General features: G+C 45.0%; 1 protein-coding gene across 1 annotated transcript in view; it reads right to left on the bottom strand.

Annotated features, from left to right (window-relative positions):
* Positions 1-3,495: 3,495 nt before the first annotated feature.
* Acaa2 (acetyl-CoA acyltransferase 2) overlaps positions 3,496-21,462 on the bottom strand; it is a 28,240-nt gene continuing 10,273 nt past the window's right edge. The window contains exons 3-10 of the mRNA XM_021657933.2: positions 18,845-18,973; positions 17,657-17,773; positions 16,119-16,266; positions 13,327-13,502; positions 12,604-12,733; positions 9,489-9,559; positions 6,702-6,856; positions 3,496-3,856 (exon numbers count right to left, since the gene is read on the bottom strand). Coding sequence (XP_021513608.1) covers positions 3,772-3,856; positions 6,702-6,856; positions 9,489-9,559; positions 12,604-12,733; positions 13,327-13,502; positions 16,119-16,266; positions 17,657-17,773; positions 18,845-18,973 — 1,011 coding nt within the window. The 3' untranslated portion in view covers positions 3,496-3,771. The remainder of the gene's footprint in view (positions 3,857-6,701; positions 6,857-9,488; positions 9,560-12,603; positions 12,734-13,326; positions 13,503-16,118; positions 16,267-17,656; positions 17,774-18,844; positions 18,974-21,462) is intronic.

The raw sequence follows: 21,462 nt of genomic DNA on the forward strand, positions 1-21,462 counted from the left end.
GACCTTGAACTTGTTCCATAGTGGAGGGTGCCCTTGGACACTTGATGATCCTCCTGCCTCCACTTCCCAAGTGCTAGCTTTACCGGTGTGCACAACCATGCCTGGAGCATTCTCTCTCTCTCCCTGCCCCCTTCCCTCTCTTTTTCTCTCCTTCCCTCCTTTCATCCTTCCCTTCCCCCCCCCTCTCTCTCTCTCTCTCTCTCTCTCTCTATATATATATATATATATATATATATATATATATATTTCCATTTGGTTAACTTTCCTGTGTGGGTTCAAGCCAACAGGACACAGGTTCCCCAATACCCTTAATGCCTCATCTCTCCTGCTGAAAAAAAAATTATATTCGGTTTTATATTTTTATTTCATTTTTTAATATTTAACTAAACAAAAGATTTTGGTTGGATTCAAAAGCTATTCATATCCTAAAATAAAGTCATAAAGGATTGAGAAAAGATTTGCAAACAATAGTGACTTAAAAAAAAAAAACCCAAACTTTTCTTAAGTGGAAAAGTAAAACCCCACCAGGTAGCATGTATCATGCATTTAAAAAAAATCTGTTTAAAGTAAGGAAAAACATTAAATGAACTCATGCCAATGTGATTTGAGTGCCTCCTTCTAGACACCCTTGAAAAATTCAACAGGAGAAAAATCGTTGATTCAAGAGAATTCTCTAAGTGTAAATTAGCGTTGACGTAACAATCAAAGGGGTTTCTTCTCCTGTCTAATTCTGAGGGTTTTGTTGGTCTATTGTTCTTGTCAGCCCAAGTGGCTTAACTTACTTTACGATATATAAATATCCATTATATCTTTTAAATGTATTATATCTGAAAATGAGTCTCTAAGAACCGGTGGCTAGTGGGCTTTTCCTTCCCCAGAATGTTGCAGCAGCCTGACCTCTCCACACGGTGATAAGGGCAGCTCCAGTCTTGGTTTTGGCAGCACTTTCTGTAATGCGACTGTTCCTGACCAATGTCCACAGTTTATCCACCTCGCTCTGCTTCCTTGCCAAGTGGTAACGCCTCCCAGCAACTCTCCCAAAGTCACCTGGATGATGTCTGCCTAAGCTGAGCCTCCGGTGACGTGTGCCACCAGAATTACCCCAGTCCCCAGGTGGCTTCTGGTGTGTACCTATGCGCCCACGGCTGTGACTTCATGTGGGTCCTCAGTTTCTGAATCTTCCTAATCTGGATGGCATGGTGGCACCGAGACCGGGGTTTCTTTCAGCTTCAATGTGATCAAACCTCATCCAGCCACCATGCATTTAATGTGTATCAGGCCCTGTGCTCACAAGAGCATACAATCTAGAGAATGAACAGAGACCAAGAGGCCGGCACAAACTCAAAAAAAGCTCCAGTGGAGGGTCATGGAGAGAGAAACTGACAGGGACAGAGACGCAGCCTGAGCTTTTACAAATGAGCAGGTCTGTGGGCTGGCAGGTGGGTCAGAGGATATAGCAATCTAGATAGAGCCGGTAGACACCAAGATCCAGAGCATCAAGTAGTGTGGGCAGCCCAAAGAAAGAGAGGACTGTGCAGCACAGGGAGCCGAAGCCCAGTGATTCTGAGAGAGAGAAGCAGGGCCAGACCACCCTGGGGCCTGAGAGCCTCCAAGTGCGAGTCTCCAAGGCGGGTATAGAGATCTTATCCCAGCTGGGACAGAAAGCTGCTTCAGGGGTAATGGGAGTTTTGGTTTGTCAACTCAGTTATGCCGTGTAGATATGCTTTTGTTTTAATCCCAAGTGTGGGATTTTAGTTGAGCTATAGTTTATCCACAGCTGTTAATTGTCTCACGTAGGGCGTGGCTTTTCCTAGCTGGTAATGGCCTGCCTGGTATGGAGAGGGGTGTGGTCTAGGCACTGAGAGTGTAAATATTAGAGCCCAGAAAGAGGTGTGGCGATTGGTGTTGGTGTGTGTTGGTTTGGAGCAGACAGACATGCACTGTCTTGGAGGACACTGCTGCCTGTATTTGCGGTTGATGGAGATTGGTACAGAGCCCTAGAACCCAGTGACCCTAAACAGCAGGGAGAAGTAAAAGGGCCCTTTCTCCTCACTAACCTTCTCTCTCCCACACAGTGTTTGGAGGTTGGAAGGGAAGTTGAGGCCCAAACATCCCAAATAAAGAACACCAAAATAATAATAATAATAATAATAAAAAATTACACCATTTGCATGTGTGTATGTGAAAGATACAGGGAAGAGGGAGTGCTAACAGGTCCATTTAAAAGATGTCGCTGGTGACTTCTGGGAGGATGAGTGGAAGCTGGCAGGAATGGAGGCGGAGCTCTTGGGAAGGGTCGATCTTGATTATTTTCTGTTGTTGTGACAAAATACCATTACTAATGGAACGAGTTAAAAAGCATTTAGTGGGGCTCATGGTTCTAGAGGGTTTCAGAGCCCCTGGCCACCATGCTGGGGTGCACAGCAGCAGGCAAAAACAGCAGGGAGCTTGCTGAGAGCTCACACCTGATCCGCAAGCACAAGGTGGAGAGAGCGAACTGGAAAATGGGCTTTTGAAACCTCAAATCTACCTCCAAAAGGCCACACCTCCTAATGCTTCCCAAACAGCGCCACCATCTGGGGCTCAAGTATTTGAACGTATGAACCCATGGGGGCCATTCTCATTCAAGCCACCACAGTAGCCGGGGCAAGAGGTTCTGGAGGCCAATCGTCTTGAGATATGGCCCCTGGAGGATGTGGCAGCCTTTGCTGCTGTGTGGAGGACAGGGTGGGGTCTAGGGGATACCTGCATTCTGATTGTGTTTCTGGAACGAAGAAGAACTTAAAGCCGACACGTAAGTGGAGTCTAAGAATGTTACCTGGCAAGGTGGAAGGTCAAGGGGGACAGTTCAGTGTGGGAGCTGCAGCAAGGGGAGAGTGGTGCTGGTTGTAACTCATGACAGAGCCCCAGCAATTGTGACATTAGTGATGGTTAAATGAGATACATGCAAAGAACTATTTGACCTTAAAAATAGAGAATTCTGACACATGCTAAGACAGGGTTAAATCTTGAGGATGTTATGCTAAGTAAAATAAGCAAGTCACAAAAGGTCAAACACTGAGTTCACTTACATGCTCTTCCCAGAGCAGTGAAACACACAGAGACAGAGAGACAGATGCTTGTTAGGGGCTGTGGGAGGGGAATGGTGACTCTTTGGCTAAAACAGGAAAAGAGGCTGCTGGTTAGGAGCAGTCACAGCTCTTTGAGAGGATCAGAATTCTGTTCCTAGCACCCACACAGGGCACCACCTCACAACTGCCTGTAACTTCAGCTCCGGGAGATCTGATGCCCTCCTGTGGTCTTTGCGGGTACCTGCACACACATGCCCAGACACATGGACACAGTTTCAGGCATGCAAGATGAACCAATTCTGAAGATGGGTGGCGGTGCTATTTGTACAACACTGTGAATGTCCTCAATGCCACTGAGCTGCACACTTAAAAATGGGTAAAATGAGACATTTTATGTGATTAAAAAAAACCGGACAAGAAAAGATTAGGAAGTTAAGGCATCATTTATTCAGTCTGTAATCACATCGGGTAAGGCATATAGCAGTGCTACTGACAAGGGCACCATTTCTTTTAAGGCCTTCGATGGTTGGTTTTTTATTCTACCACATCATGTTAGGCAGGTATGACGTGGACAGAACCTAATGTATTTTGCCTCATCAAGGCTTGGTCAAACGCAATCCCTGTCTCAGTGGTGCTGCTCTGAAGATCACCTGTGTCCTGTGTTCTGGCCGAGTAAGGGGGGCAGTGGCTTGTGATCTCTTCAGGCTGCGTTCTGAATGATCAGGGCGATGCCTTGACCACCTCCGATGCAAGCTGATCCCACTGCATACTTTCCACTTCGACGTCTAAGAAAGAATAAAACTTGTCACTGGGGCCAGTAAAATGACTCAGCAGGTAAAGGAGCTTTCCACCAAGCCTAAAGACTTGAGTTCAAACCCTAGAACCCTCATGGTGGAAGAAGACTTATCTTCTGACCTCCACACATATGGCACGGCATGTGCATACATACCCCTACAATGTATGTACACACCAACACACACACTAAGGTAAAAAAAATCCATTGTTGTTACAAAACCAACTACTTAAAAACTTAGATTAATTAATTAGACAGTATTAATATTCATTCTTAACCAGCTCATCCTCCAAGTCCCTTCCCCAATTCTTAATTTTGGTTTACAGTGACAATAGATGGAAGAAAGCAGAATATTCTTACTAAAAAATGAACGACAAAAAGTAACACACGAGAGGGGGACAGTGTGAGAAGATGGTGGGGGGGTGAGGCTGGGGACGGAGGAAGGGACACAAACACAAGGCTTAGGCAAGCTGAGGAAAAGCAGCTTTTACATCAGTGGGGGTCATTTACATCGACGGGGCTGAGGTGGAGGAGGGAAGCGACACTGTGATTTGACTTGGGGATTTCAGACTCCCACATCACGGTAGAGTAAATGCGACCAGTGTTGCCATTTGCTGATTGCTAGGTGACAGGAGTCCCTTGGCTCTGCCTAACGGGCTGCCATGAGGCTGCAGTCTTACATAGTCATTTCCAGCTCTCCTAACAGAGCTAAACGGCCCCAAATACACAAAGCTAAGGGTTTTCCTACCCATACTGGAGGGTATCAAACACCTGTAGTGAGAGGTCTGGCGTCTTTAAAAAACTAGTTATGGTATATACACATGTTTTTGTTTTAATCCCAGGTGTGGATATGGGGCTGCTTCAGATTATCCACAGCGGCAGACCGTTTGCCTTGTGTGTGCTCTGGCAGGGGCGTGACTCTGCCAGCTGGAGACAGTTTAATTCTGGGGGCCTCTAGAGAGAGTATAAAAAGGCCAGAGCCCCAAGAAAGTTCCTCTTGCTGGTTCCTGCTCGTGCTGCTGCTGCTGGTTTGTCAAGTGGTCAAGAAAAAAGCGACATGGAGTTGGAGATATCCCGATGAGATAAAGATTGGATTTGCCGAAAGGAACACAAGGCCCCTAATCAGCAGGAAGTAGTTTAAAAAAAACTCATCCCTCCCTTTCCTCTCTGACCTTCTCTCCTACCTAGGATTGGGGTTGAGAAGGATGTTAGAGGTGTAAGAACCAGGTAAAGTAGCAAAACAAATTTGCCAACAAACACCCAGAACATAATGAAGTAAAAATTTAGCTTGTAGAGATTGGCAGTTTGCTCAGGTTTCTTTTTCTTTCTTTCTTCTTCTTTTTTTTTTTTTTCAGTTACACAGTAAGTTATTTATTTTTTAGCTCACATTTTATTTTTTATTTTTTTACAATTTATTCATTATATATGATTAAAGCCCTCTCCCTCAACTCCTCCTAGTCCCACCTTCCCTCTCTCTTCCCCTAGTCCACTGAAAGGGGGTGTTTCCTTTGCCATCTGCCCATGGCTTTTCAAATCTCATCAGGACTGCCTGGATCCTCTTCCTCTGTGGCCTGGCAAGGATGCATTGTCAGGGGCAAGTGAGCAGAGAGCAGGCAACTGAATTCATGACAGAGGCAGCCCCTACTCCCCTCACTCAGGAACCCACATGGAGACTGAGCTGCCAATAGGCTACATCTGATCAGGGGGTCTAGGTCCTCTCCATGTATGGTCATTGGTTGGTGCACCAGTCTCTGCAGGAGCCCCTGGGCTCAGATTTTTCAGCTTCATTGGTCTCTTTGTGGGGCTCCTGTCCTCTTTGTGTCAGTCTATCCCCCGCTTCTTCCATAAGACTCCCTGCACTCTGTCCAAAGTTTGGCTGTGTCTCAGCATCTGCTTCGATCCCCTGCTGGATGAAGCCTTTCAGAGGACCCTATATAGTAGGCTCTTCTCTTCCACCACTCCTGGTGTCTATCCTGTTTGCCATTCTGAATGAGATTTAAGCATCCCCTCTAGGGTCCTCCTTAGTGTTTAGCTTCTTTAGGTCTGTAGATTTTAGTAGTGGCACATTTACACAATGGACTACTACTCAGCTATTAAAAACAAGGAAATCATGAAATTTTCAGGCAAATGGATAGGACTAGAAAAGATCATCCTGAGTGAGGTAACCGAGAAACAGAAAGACACACATGGTATACACTCACTTATAAGTGGATATTAGCTGCATAATATAGGATTGCTCAGGTTTCTTAAACAATGGCATCTAGATCTGAACCCCCTTGGTATTTTGATTTATTAAGTAAGTTTATCTTACTACTGCTGTAGACACTAAACTGCAGAGCCACAGAGGCAGGGCCTCGGCGTTGGTTACCAGCACCGGGGTGGCCCAATGTACATGGCTCTCTCAGTGAGAACTCACTGACTGCTTGTGTAGTGTACATAACAAACTCCTAAATGACCAGCTCATCTGTGATGCCCAGTGCAGGGTGTCTTCCAAACAGCCTGCTTCTGGTCAGAACCAGTATGTAGATATAAAGAAGAAAAAACACGGGATTGCACTGAGAAAACCAAAACTCGGGCATATAAAAATGCCCTATTTGGGGCCTGAAGAGGTGGCTCAGTGGTTAAGATCACTGGCTACTCTTCCAGAGCACCCACATGGCAGCTCACAACCTCTGTCTCAGAAGAGCCAATTTCCTCTTCTGAATTCTGCAGGTACCGAGCAGACACATGGTATGTGTGATACATACAGGCAAAACACTCATACACATAAAATAATAAATGAACTAAATATTCAAAAACAGGGGCACATATGAAATGCGGTAATTTCTAGCAAGTACCTTAACTCGTGAACCAGGTGTGCAGTGATTCTGGATCCAGAGCCTCCCAATGGGTGGCCCAGGGCAATGGCGCCTCCATTCACATTGGTTTTACTGGGGTCAAGATCCAAGCTCTTCTGAACAGCCAAGAACTGAGGAGCAAAAGCTTCATTCACCTTAGAAAAGAGTTAAAACCCACAGAATCGTCACTCACAAGCTAGTTTTTAATAAAAAGCTCCAGCTATGTTGACGGCTATTTTCTATCTCTTCCTATTTAGCTTATGATGATGTCTGAATCTATCATGCCATCTGTAGGTCCTCAGGGGTGTGTGTGTGTTGTGTGTGTGTGTGTGTATTGTAGCATATGTGAGTATGTGAGGGAAAACAAGCACACAAGGGCAGCTTTCATTAATACTGGTCAACACAATCATGTTTAGGGTTATATAGAATTATTTTCCTTCGAAAAATATTTTAGGTTTAAACATGAGCATAGAGCTGGGTACAGTGGCACACACCTCTAATTCTAGCTGACTAGGAGGCTGAGATGGGAGGATTCCAAGTTAGAGGCCAGCCTGGGCTTTATAAGCAAAATGTACCTCTTAAAAAAAAAAAAAAAAAAGAGTTGTGTATCTATTAAGTGCTGCTTCATGCCAAGCACATTCCTTAGAGAAAAGCTGCTCGCAGTGCTCTTATAAATGGCTACATGTTAGAGGGAGCAGATGCCACAGAGAGCCCAGAGATCTTAGAGCTGCCCGGAAGGCTCCCGTTTGCGGATCATTTATTAGGATGTGATCTTGTGTACGTTTTTGTATACCCTCCTTACACTCAAATTTCCAATAGCAGAGTTCAATTCATTTCCCAGGTTAAACATAGCAAGTATTTCCTGATACACAGCGAGTATGCCCCAAGTGGCTACTATCATTATCTGGTGCAAAGAGCCGGCCTTCCAGGAAGACAGCGGCAGACAAGGATACGCCCTCACAGCCTAAGGCACGAAACACGGCAACGGCGTGAAGTGCTGCAGGACAGCCGGCACTGCTCGCATCATTCACATCTGCCAGCTGCCTCTGAGAAAAATGGCTGCAATTTGTTTATTGCACCACATTTTCATATATTCTTTGCTCGGGAATTCCGTAGAAAAAACTGACTGTGGGGGAGGCGATTGTTACAGGGCTGGGATCAAATTTCAGTCTCATTCTCTTCCTACTAGATTTGTGTAGTCTGCCAAGATGGAGTCTGACCCGCCCTTAGGTCAGCATTATTCTTCTGTCTTAGGTAGTAATTCTCAAGGAGCTATGACGGATCTAGAGCATGCTGTGGAAGCAGGCTTCCTCGTCCCGGGGACCGGTGTGGCAGGCTCTGTCCTGAGGATCTGTCTACAGGAGGAGCACAAGCTGCGTGGGAGGGTGCTCCAGCTCAGGAGCTAAGTGTGAAGTCAGAAGCTTCGTGGTAGCTTACTGATTAACATGATAACTAAGCAGCCCTTTCAAGGCCCAGGGCTGAGCGGCAGAGGACAGGATATTTAATTTCCTAGAGCCTGGTTTCTGGAGTGAGGGGTGATCGGAGAGAACCACACGTGTACCTAGTCCTCTACTAATTTAAGTAGAGGTTCCCATCATCATATTGCTTCTTGATGCCAAACAGCACAGGTTGAATTACCTACAATCCTCGAATATTCCCAAACTACGGGACATCTATAATCCATCGTTAAGAATTGTCTTCATTGTCTCTTGATGACTGGTATTAATGTGGTGTGTTGTTTGTTTTGAGGCGGTCTCACTGTGTAGACTAGGATGTAGACAGAGATCCACCTGTCTCGGCCTCCCCAGTGCTGAGATTAGGCTGGGTCCCTTCTTTTAGTTACGGGGAATGCTAGAAGGTCTCTGTTCTACTATGGCCGTTTTTAAAAGCTACTCTTGGGGCAGGGGTGTAGCTCAGTGTGGAACATAATTCACACACACGGGTGTGCGTGCAGACAACCACTTTACCAAAAAAATTTAAATCTACAGTGTCAAAATTATTGTAAGTATATCCTAAATCAAGCAACTATGGTAGAGAAGCCAAAAATAGATTTGAGGAGCCCTGAATTTTGGGGGAAGGGCAAGCAGCTTCTAGATTCGGCATCACGTAGTGCTTTTCTATTAGGTAAGCCATTTTGTCTACATTTTCACACTTTTATCTTTACAGCAGGGTGAAGGTTACTTATTTCCCACCCTCTGTACGACCCAGGGCCACAGGCATACTAAAGTCTCAACCACAGCAGCATCCTATGAAGTTCTAAGAAGTTTCCAGGACTTTAGCAAGAGAAATCAGCGCACTTGAGTCACTCGGAAGTGAGGTGGGGCTGGGGAGATGGCTCCGTTGATACTGTGAAGCTTAAGAACCTTAGCTTGCCCTCCACCTCCCCTGTTAGAGCTGGATGAGCAGTACATTTGTGCAATCCCAGCACTGGGGAGGTGGAGATAGGAGGAACCTTAGTCTTGCTGACCAGTTTATCCAAATTAGTGAGCTCTAGGTGCTACGAGAGACCTCCTCTCCAAAAATAAGGTAGAAAGAGATGGAGGAGGACTATTAACCTATTGTCTACACGCACACACACGTACACACACACACACACACACATCACAAAAAACAAGTAAAACACTTTAATGCAGTGGGGGAACATACCAACACAAAGCATGCATATGTGGGTGCAGAATGTGGGAAAGTTAACAGCACTAAAACAAGGAGAGCTACAAGATACCAAGGTAAGCCATTTATGCTGTAAAAGTAAGGGGTTTATTCAGATTGTGAAAACAAAACGCTTACGTCTATCAAATCCATGTCCTTGAGACTCAGTCCAGCTTTCTTCAATGCTCCACTGATAGCAGGGACTGGACCTATGTAAGAATAAAGGCATCAGACAGAGATACATGCCTCTGGTTAATCATAAACCAGACTTATTGAAGACAAATATGTGATGCATTCCTGTAATCCCAGCCCTCAGGAGGCTGAAGAAGACAGACCGTGATATCAGCCTGTTAGAGCTCACCTCACAGAACAAAGCCCCTGATACACTATACAAGGAAGAAACGATCACATCTCAGAAAAGAGGACAAAGGTGAAAAGCTGACCGCAGTTAACTGTGGATGAGAGACCCACAGGAGGCAGTTTATCGGGTATTAGGACTTTGAGCAGCCGGGGTGGGAGGGCATTGCAAGATTTACAGTCAGGATAGATTATACTCGATCTCAAATGACCAGCATACCGAGCGGTCTAAGGTGGAAATCTGCCCATTCACTTGGAACCCTCAGCCATTTAGATAAAAGCAGGGAACACAGATGCCGTAAGCCTGGCAGACAGGAAGCTGCGGGGCACTCGGGGAAAAGGCTGGGCCACACAGCTCCTAGCTCATGAAAGGCAAAGGGACCTAGCCAGGCCTCTGAAAGAAGCCCTGGCTCCCTCGTCTGCTGATCACCAGCGACAGCTTGCTATTTCTGTAAGTTCTACTTCGTCAACGCTTTCTCCAAAAGGTAAGGTGTCTGCACAGCGATGGCTTCCTGCTCTGTTTATCCTTGGAGCATGTAAGCGTGCAAGTGACTAGTCAAAAAAGATTCTGCTCGGAGGTCAAGTGGCCAGTTTCCTTATCGAGTGTGACCATTCAGCTAACGCCGTTCGGTTTGTAACGTAGTTCCCAATAGCTACTGGCTTAACAGAATCTAATTCCAGATTCTTTCCGTGCCCAAGATGGGAAAACGGGATGGGTAGAATTATGGTTACTACTGACTGACACTTGCCAGTATCTCGAATCACCCAGGAAACGAGCCTGTGAGGGATCATCTAGTTAAGTTTGGCTTCCGGCCATGCCTGTAGATTAAGCCAAGTATCCTGTCTTGTGCCTGGTGCCCACAGAGGCCAGAAGAGGACATCAGGTCCCCTGGAACTGGAGTTAAAGATGTTTGTGAGCTGCCACGTGGGTGCTGGGAATCGAACTCAGGTCCTCTAGAAGAGCAGCCAGTGCTCTTAACCAGTGAACCATCTCTCCTGGCCCCTGACCTTTGTTTTTTTAAAGCACTAAAACCATTTATAAAATTGAAGCCAAAGCAAGTTAAAGTTAAAGCTGTTTCCTTCAGTTCAATAAACGTCCAATTTCCACCCACCCACCTCCACCACTTACTGCCCACAAATCCCATGTGTGTTCCTACAGCTTGGTGCTTTCCTGAGGCGCCACTAGTCCTGCCAAGTCCTGGCTGCGGCTGCCCTGCAGCGCTGTGACTGGCTCCCTGTGAGGAGCCTGCAGAACTGAGGAGCCACTGCCTTTAAAGACTGGGTTGCCAAGCCTGCCCTGCTGGCAGCTCAGCAACCCGCACTCTTTCCTTATCACTTGGAGGTAGGTCATCAAGTCACCCTGCTTAACCCCACACTACACGACAGACAAGCCTGCAGACGGCACAGGTGACACAGGCACCTGACCCCGAGAGGCGCTGGTCATGGACAGCTCCACAGTGGCCCTTGCTCAGGCAGCCAGGCCTGGGATTTGAAGGAAGGAATGCATTTTTTTTTCTCACCAATCAGTGCTAATCCACCAAACCCTATTAAATGAGGTTAAAATGAGAAACAACTAGCCATTGATAGAAACCAGAGAATCTGGTAGCTTGCCAAAGTACCCAAGGACTCAGAAATCAAAAACTAAAACACTGACCTCAGATCACAGACCCACTGAAACAAAATCCCCGGAGGTTGCCCGTGAGTTCTGAGGAACAATTAGGGTGGGAACAGTGTTGTGGATGTGATTTGATGAATGCCATTTCAATCCACAGACGTTCCACTTTTCAGGTCACCTTCTATTTCCAAGGCAAACGCTTTTCTGCTGATCATATGTAGCTTTTAAGTCCAAAACAAAACAAAACAAAACAAAACAAAACAAAACAAAAACCAACCAAGCAAAAACATAAAAAGCCCCTGCCTTTTAGCAGTATCAAAATATTCTGTAGTTGCTGACATAAACTTGAGATACACATGAAAGATAAAAAGGTGTGAATATGCCAGGCTTGTTTCCCAGAAGTTCTTCCTAGAGGGAAGCCTTGTCTGAAGGTCTTGGCTTCCACCACAGCCAGAGAGGCAGCAGTGAAAGTATCCTTTTAACAGGACCTGCAGTTCTGACACGGCAGCAACACATTACCCTTGTGACAGTCAGCTTAAAAGCCAGAACAAGTAGCCTGAAAGGGCCCGTGATCACAGAAAGCAACCTGTCAACAATCTGAAGTCATACCCTAAGGAAGGCTTCTGCTTAGGACATGGGGTCATGAGTGGGATGACGCCAGGGCACCGAGCACCAGCCTCATGTCTTCAGGAAACACCTAATTGGCTTCTTGTTTCCTTAAAGGCGGATGATAAGAAATACTAAAATTCTCATTGTGGGTGCTGTGAGATGCTTCAGTGATGATGGTGCTTGCTGCCTGATGACTTCAGCTGGATCCACAATCCACAGGGTGGAACGACAGAGCTGACTTTCAAAAGCTGACCTCTGACCTTGACATAAATGCTGTGGTGTGTGTGTATACAGTGCCCACGGAGGCCAGGAGAATCAGATTCTTCTGGAGCTGGAATTATAAACTGTGAACCACCTGATGTGGATGCCGTTACTGAACTTGGATTCTCCCCGAAAGCAGCCAGCATCCTTAACCACTGCGCCATCTCTCTAGCACCTGTGTGATGACTTTTACACACCTCACACAGACATTATGCTATGACTGCCTCTCACAGTGGGTTTGCTTGGCTTTGTTTTATTGTTGTTGCTGTGTGTAGGACAGATCTTCATAAAGATGATCTAAGTGACTGATTCCACCAGGGATCTTGATTTGGTTACTTTTCCAAGACTCTGAATGTCCAAACCAAATTACCTCCAGGAATATAACAGAACAGTTTTCAGAACAAAACTCACCAATACCCATGATGGTGGGATCACATCCAGACACAAAGTAGCTCACAATTCTGGCCAGCGGCGTGAAGTTATGCTTTTTGACGGCATCCTCACTGGCTATGATAACAGCCCCAGCTCCATCAGACACCCCCTTAGAAACAGAAGCAGTAAGATTAGCCCCTAGCTAGGTAACAGCCTCAATACCGCCAGACACCCCCCTAAAGACAGAAGCAGATTAACCCGCAAAAGAGGCTGGTTAATCAGGGTTCAAGCTAAAGGTGCAGCTGACCACCGAGTGGAGCTAGGGTTGGGACCATGCTTAAGAAGCACAGACAATGTGCGGGACCCTGCGGTCTTCAGAGATCATGTAAGTGCAGAGCAATACTTCACCAAGGGAAGAACAGGAAAGAATGAAACAAACAAATGGGGGAGGGGAATCTTGTCATTCTTGTCAATCTTGTCTTGTGTGTAGATGTAAAAAGAAATCCGATGAATTATGTAAGATGTGAGGTATGAAAACCAACATCCCAAACCAGGAGGATTTCCTTTTACCATGAAGAAGTCAGATTATCAAGCTACAAGATTTTGTGTTAGTCTATAAGAACTCAAAAATGAGCAAACTATAAACACCACCAAGATAAGCTAAACAGCGAAAGGCCAGGAGTTTCTAGACATATGTGGAACACTCCCCAGTCACTTGGCAAGAACACATCGGGGAGAGCATGAGCAGATACTGTGACACACCGAGGCATTCCCTGCAGTGACAGTCCCTTCTTTCTTGAACACTGGAGGGAGCTTCTGCAGTTGCTCCAGGGTTATTTGCGGCCGAGCGTGCTCATCCACTTGCATGGTCTGTTTTTCTTTCTTTATCTTCACCTCGATGGGGGCCATTTCCGCATTAAAGAAGCCAGCATCATTAGCTGAAATAGGAGAAGACTCCCATCAGAGTGAAACCAGGAGAAGCATAGGTCACCTAAACTTCTGTTCAGGGGGCTCCTCAGCTCCTTTCTATTTAGCAAACTGCTTTGGAGGACTTAATGTACTGCCCAGGAGTCTACAGCTTTATGACATTACTATTCGGGGTGGGAGGGGGTCAGGCACAGTGTGTGTGAAGGCCTCGGGTGCTGGGCCACTCCTCCCACATTGCTTGAGGCAGTTTCTTTGCTGCTGTTTGCTGCTTCTTGGTGTACACTGGGCCTTTTGGGGCATTCTCCTGCCTCTGCCTTCCCTAGCTTATGTGGGCTCATGGGATTTGAACTCAGGTCCTCATGCGTGCACGGCAAGCACTTTACCCACTGCGCCATCTCCTGAGCTCCTACTTTAGTTTATTATCATTAGTATTAAATGCTTTTCTTATGAGAGGCCAGGCTGGCGCCTATGTTAGATATGGGTGTAATAGCACTAAACACATTCAAATTTTTTTTTGGCAAAAATTAAAACAATGAAGTAATTAAACCATCACCAAGTTGCCAAATGCCATCAAGCAATTGATGGCTGAAATAATGAAAACCTGAAGAGATTATAAGTGCTGTAACTTATACAATTATGTGTAAAACATCACATCTACTTGGAACGTCCATGGATTAGAATGGACTGGAATCAGCTATCACTTTAGCAATAGAGGTGTTCAGGAAAAGTCCTACCTTAATGTGTGTGTGTGCATGTGTGTGCCTATGTACCTGTGTGTGTGTCACATGCATGTATAGACATGTATGCTAGCACAGAGACCTCAGGTATCCTGTTCTCATTATCTGCCCTGTTTCCTTAAAGAGGGTCTCTCACTAACCATGGAGTTCAGTGTTTTGCTTAGGCTGGCCAGCCAGCTGGCTCCTAGCATCTGTCTCTTCTTCCCAGTGCTGGAGTAGGGCCACTCGCAGATTTCACACGGGTGCTGGGGATTCAAACTCAGGTCGTCATGCTTATGTAGGAACATCCCTAGCCAGACCTCCATCTGAACTGTGGTATCACTTTTCAATTGCAAAAACAAGAGCAAAAACAAAAGCCTTCCCTTATCTGCCCTTATTTAGTTTGATTATTTCTATTTGAGAAACAGGAAGGATAATTTCTATTATCTCTATTTTATAGGTGGTTTGTGGATAACTGAGGTCAGATATCACCACAACAGAATTAGAAATCCAAGTGATAACTTGGTGCCCTCTGGGCCAGGAGTGCCTATTAGAAATAACTGAAATTGAGACGAGCTGGACATCAGCTGCATTCCACTCATTCCTCCGAGTGGACGGGCTTCATCCTCCACAACATCAAAAACATCCCCAAATAAGAATTTTTGTTGGATTATAATAATAACAGTTCAATTACGTTCTTTTTCAGAGGACTAAAACCGCTTCAAGCTACCACTGATAAGTCAACAACTGTCCTGCTGCTCATTCTGGAGGAATGTGTATTTCACAAGGCAGCAGGGTGAGGGACTTGGACTAATTAACTAAGTCAGATACAATGAGGAATGAGAGAAGGAGACTTCAAAAGATGCCAGAGCGGGTCTTTCTCCAGCTGCAGATCCCCTCTCTGGGAAAGGCTGGTGGCTACTTTGGGCTAGAATGGACTGTAGTGGTTTATTAAGTCAGGAAAAAGACCAGTTTATTTTTTCTTTCCCTGTGATAGGGTTTTGCTTTGCAGTCTTTGGATTGCCCAGAAACCGCTATGAAAACCAGGCTGGCCTCGAACTCACAGCTATCTGACTGCCTCAGGCTTCTGAGTGTGGGGATTTAAGGCATGTGCCACCAGGTCTGGCTACTTTATTTTTGATATGACCTTACAGTTGGCAAACAAAACAATGCCCCCCCCCCAACACACACACACACAAAAACCAAACCCCTGTCCCCATTCCTATAGTAAGCACTCCCCGCTGGTGGAGTGAGTCAAATACCTCAGTGTGTCCTGTGGAAAACAGGAGCAGTTCAGGACAAAATCCCCATGTTCAGACTGGGCCAAGCGACATTCCACGTTTTCTTTTACTAGCTTCAGTTATTAATTTATTACTTATGTGTATGTATGTGTGCATGTACCCATGGAAGCCAAGGGCACCAGATCCATAGCAAGCTGAATCATAGGCGGTAGTGAGCCACCTGGGAATCGAACCAGGGTCCTCTGCAGGAGCAGTAAGCACTCTTAATTGCCAAGCCATGTCTTTAGTAGCCCCAAATATCACTTTAAGAAGATTTTACTTATTTTATGTGAAACTGTTCTGCTTATATGGATGTGTGCCGCATGCATGCAGCGCCCACATCGGCCAGAAGAGGGTCCTGGATCCCCGGGAACTAGAGTTACATGCAGTTGTGAGTTGCTAGGAACTGAGCATGCATTCTCTGCAAGAGCAGCCAGTGTTCTTAACTACTGACCCATCTCCAGCCCTCACTACTGCTGTGAAAAGCAGCACGAACTTATTTCAGAAGAGAAATTCCATGTGAACTTTTCAGTACCGTAATTCTAAAATCATGAGTTTTAAAAACACTTTACTGTATGGTCACTGTAACCCCGGGATGAAGCCTCCTCTATGCTCTTCTCTCTATACCAACCAGCTTTCCACCGCTGCTGGGACTGCAAGGCGAATTTGTCACAGTCTTCTCTGCTTATGTTGTATTTTGCAGCAAGGTTCTCTGCAGTCATCCCCATGGAGAGGTTAACGTGTTGATCCGTTAATCCTGCCCACAAAGTATCTTCCAGCTATAAAGACAGTCAGGCAGTGATGTGTTAAAGCACGATATCTGGGAGGAAAATGTCATAATTTCTTCAGATTTATGTAACAATTGCATTTATCATTCCTATTCATATTTGACTCTGAGACACTATGAAAATCTAATATTTAAAAACCGTCCAATGTCTTGTAAATAAAATGTATATTTTATGCCACTCTAAATACAGAACTATAAATGTACAAGAGGAGAGCACAGGCGTTCACGCTATGATTGCAAGTAAATCCTATGGTGAGAAGCTTTTCCACCCGAGACCTTCAGTGGCAGGTGTAGCTGGCTCTATCTGCTCTTACTAGACAGAAGAAGCAGGGACAGAATCTCGGAGGAGCAGAAAGGGCTGACAGGCGTCACAGTGCGATGTTCCCCTGGCTGCCCACCACTGTGTCGCTGTCCCAGCAGACAGCTTTTGAGTGTACTAGGATTCTGAAGTCCTCATGCTCTCTCAGTCTCGTTTCTTAGTTTCCAAAAGGCCAGGTGAGAACGTGGGTGAAGAGCCAAAGTCAGTTACCACTGTTGCAAAGCACTAAAATCTAACTTGGTGCGTGCATGTGTGTGGACTGTGTGTGTCATGTATGCACGTGAGTGTGCACATACAGAGGATGGAGGATGAGGTGGCTTCCTCTACTGCCCTCTACTTGGTGCCCTGAAGACAGGGTCTCTTACTGGCGTGCAGCTCCCTGTTTTAGCTAGGCTGCCGGCACCATTCCCCAATGCCATGGCGAAGGACACATGCAGCTATGCCCAACTTTTTATGTGGGTGCAGGGGACTTGCCCTCAGGTCCTCAGGCTTGCCCAGCAGGGACTTCTACTCACTGAGTATTTCACAAGCCCCTGAAAGTGCTATGAAATACACTTAATAAAGGCCTTTAGCCTTTCCTGTGAGCAGGGCAATGGACTATTTTTTTTTTTTTTTTTTTTTTTTTAAATCACAGCTGCTATTCTTATGGGACAGCTGTCAGAGGTGAAAAATCAGCGTTTTCTGGCCAGTCTGGATGAGCAGACATCTGCAAACACAGCACTTTTTATGATGAAGAAACCTATTCAATGGACGCGGCACCCAAAGCGGAACTCCCACAAGCCATGGCGATGGCCTAGTCACTTGGGTTGTTCATGAATCTATTTCTGTTCCTCCTCACCTTCCTCTGTGTTTTCTTCTACACGTGAAGTATAATCCTTTGTGGATCAAACACTAAAACTACCAGTTCTGAAACAGCCTTTGTATTTTAAACCATACAAATCTTGGCAGTATTCCATGAAGAAAACTGGGTTTGAAATTAGTTTTTTTCTCCCTTAAAAAGTTACGTTATTGAAATTATTTATAAGAGCAAAAGAGGTCACTTAAGAAAGGTCGCGGTCCAAACCTTGAGATCTAATCCAAACTTGGTTCCGAAGCGCATGTTTCTGACGCAGAACGGGGACTGGCTCATGCTCTCTGTCCCTCCACACAAGACGACCTCCGCGTCTTTCGAACAGATTTCCTGTTGGAGAACGGAGAGCAAAAGCCCATGTATTGAATCCAGAGTATGCGTTGAGAAGTACAAGACTTTAGAAATTTGTGGTGATTCTAACAAATATTATGTCTTTGTTTGCAGTAACCTAAAAAGAAATGTTTAAAGTCATTGAAAAGCTGATGTTAAACGATCTATTTCCCAGACATCAGCGGGTAATAGGAACAGATCTCAATTGTGTGTGCCAGAGTAACATACCTTGCCTATTTTCTTGTTTTTAGAGACAGGGTCTCATCCTGTAACTCACCCTGGCCTGGGAGGTGAGGCAAGCCTTTAGCTCAGCCTCCTAACTCTGAGCTTATAGATACAAGCCATAGCTGGCTCTAAGTACAGTAATTCTTATTTTAATATTTAATTTATTAATTTATTTTAATATTATTCTTATTATAATATTTAATTTAATATTAATCTGGAAATCCACAGAAAATACTAATCTCTGCCTTAAACATATAATAAAGGGCACATCAATTTAAAAGTCAGAAAAATTGAAAAAAAAAGTCCCTAGTAATGAAACTGATGAATTACGCGATTCATAAAGGGGTTCTTTTCATTCTTCCAGTTCTTTGATTGACTCATTTCTCAGAAAAGATACAAGGAACAAACTTCTTTTTTTGTTGTTTTCTAAAGATTTATTTACTTATTATGTATACAATATTATGTCTGTATGTGTGCCTGCGCACCAGAAGAGGGTACCAGATCTCATTATAGATGGTTGTGAGCCACCATGTGGTTGCTGGGAATTGAACTCAGGACCTTTGGAAGAACAGCCACTGCTCTTAACCTCTGAGCCGTCTCTCCAGCCCAGGAACAAACTTCTAAGAGTTTGGCATTGTGTTTAAAGTTACTGCTGGGGGAGTAGGGACCCTACTTAAAGTGCGTTGTCACAGAGACCAGTGTGAAAAGAACTCAGCCATTACACTAGACCTGTGTCAATCACCTGGAGACAGTGAGAAATCAAAAGCTTCAATGCACCTTTGAGGGACGGCAGTTCTTCAAGTTGCTATCAGCGTGTTCAGAGAGGTAGGAAGAGGCTGCTCATACCTGACACCCACTCACAATGGACTGGAAGCCGGAGCCACAGAGCCTGTTGAGGGTGAGGGCTCCAACTTCTGTTGGGATTCCCACTCGCAGACCCACGTGCCTCGCCAGGTATGCCGCATCCGAAGAACTCTGGACAAGAGAAAGAATTCACTCCATAAGAAAGGAGTAACAACCATCAGAAAAGACAGGGAAATGCTGGCAATCTAGCAAAAATGGTGAACTAACTATATGGCTCTGGGGAGAAAGGTTATACACACAGAATCTGTACACATGATTTTAATAAATGCTGTAATTTAGTTCATTAAAATGGACTAAATTATAATAAATACTATACTATAGTATTTAATTAACTTATAAATTTATTTTTAAATAAATATTATGATTTAGTTAATAGCATTATCCCCATTGCTTTATTGTGGCAAAATACACAAGACACAAGACAAAATTTATCAGCTTGTTCATTCTTAAGCATACAGTTCAAGGCCATCAGAAACATTTGTAATGTAATATTCTGCTATTCTGCAACCATTGTTTTTTTTTTTTTTTTAGACAAATGGATTTTAAACATAGTAAGCTGTCCTTCTACTTGGGAAACTTACACATTAAGTCCTCCAATGTTTTCAACCCAGGATCTAGGCTAGGATGATCCCAGAAGTGCTGATAGCAACGGTGTACGCAAGCTCCTGACCAGAGCCCTCAGCAGCAGCAGCAGCAGCAGCAGCAGCAGCAATTTTTTCAATGAATGTAAATAATTCTACCATGAAACAAATTGAGAAATGCAATGCAGGGCAGAGCTAGAGGAACAGACAGCTGGGAGAAAGAGAGGAGGGACTAAACCACTGCCCCCAAGCTGAAACTGCCCCCGAGCACCTCGCTCTAACACGGCAGCTGAAGCAATAATCCAGGGCTGCCGTAGACTGTGTTTTCAGCCTTTTCCCTGCTGACGCCGACACTGCTGGTCCACAGAGCACTCACTGAGGAAGGAGGGATAAAACGAATTTCAAAAGAACAAGAGTCAGGAAAAGGCTTGCCATGCAAGCATGAGGACCCAAGTTAACTCACATAAAAAACAGGGCACAGCAGCCTGGGCCTATAACTCCACTGCTGGGAGTTACAGACTGGGATCCCTGCGGTTTGCTGAGCAGCCGGTCTAGCCAGAGAGCGCCAGACCCTGATTCAAAACACAAGACAGGGGGTGACATCCTGACGTCAACTTCTGTCCTTGGGCAAATGCACAGATGCACACACGCGCACACACACACACACACACACACACATATGGGCATGCACAAAAGGTACATACTCATGAGTGATATTGTAGCCAGTGAGGTTTACATGAGACATGATTATTGCTAATTAAAAATAATACCTTTGATTACAAGAAAAATCAAATAAATTCAATAAACCACAAAGAAGTGGCCCATAAGGGCAGAGTTTTTAGGGTGTTCACTATTAGTACTCTTCTGCAGAGGTTTGAAAATTTTCCAAATTAAATTCAAACAAAGTTTGCACAGTTATGTGTTAGTGGTTTAGAATGTTGGGTGGAGGGGGAAGGAAATTGGAAGAGCACCAGCCGACATGCTGACTATTTCATCGTTTGGGGGAAATAATCTCACAAATCAATGCCGTTGAACACATTTCAGTCAATGGCTGTTCTTTTCCCCAGGTCGGTTTGTAGTTATTTCTTTTAAAATATTTTATGGTGTGTTTTTACCTATTTGCCAATAATGAAGTGGTTTATTTGAATATGAGCATGTGTGTGGCATATGTGCACGCGTACATGTGTGTTTGCCTGTGTGTGAGTGCATATGTATTCATGTAGGGGCCAGAAGTTGACCAAGGTTATCTTTTTCAATCAATGTCCACCTTATCTACCGAGTAGCATCTATTTCCTGAACCTAGAGCTTGCTAGTTTGGCTAGGCTAGGTACCAGTTTGCTCGGGGGATGCTGTTTCCGCCTCCCAAGCGCTGAGCAGGCCACCACCCTCCATTTCCACAGGTACTGGGCCTCTAAACTCTGGCAGGCACTTTACCCATTGAGCCATTTCCCCAGATCCTAAGATAGGATTTTTTTTTTTTTTTAAGAAAAATAATGCAGTCATTTGAGGCAACAGGCAGGATTCTGGGCTGGAAGTCAGGAGACCTGGACTAGAGAGTGGACACTACCGTTCTCGGGTATCATGGGCCGTGGTGGGGGCTACCCCTTGTGTTCTTCATGTGTGAAGAGGCACCTGCAAGTAGATTTTGCGTGTCTTTTTGTAGAGGCGGGGCAGAGTAATTTTGAGTATTCAAACAGTTAGGCTAACTCCGAGTCCGACTGAATGAAGACTTATTCTGCAGGCCTTCATGTAAATATATTCCTACCTCTGTGTGTTCTAGCGTGGCTCTTCTGCACAATGCACATAAGCCAGACACCTTCTCTGGCTGCCATTTTCCTGAGAACCACTTTTCTTTTTGTTGTATCTTCTCCCTGTGCCATTACAGAAGGACTCTGAAGTCACTGTTAACCCTGAGACACTGAGGACTGTAGGAAAAGCTTAGTGTAATAGGATGAACACAGAACTAGATATTTGAAAACTCACATTCCTAACATGATTGGGCTAGACTCCCTTGTCAAG

Source organism: Meriones unguiculatus, chromosome 2 (assembly GCF_030254825.1).
Source record: "Meriones unguiculatus strain TT.TT164.6M chromosome 2, Bangor_MerUng_6.1, whole genome shotgun sequence".
Classification (NCBI taxonomy): Eukaryota; Metazoa; Chordata; class Mammalia; order Rodentia; family Muridae; genus Meriones; species Meriones unguiculatus.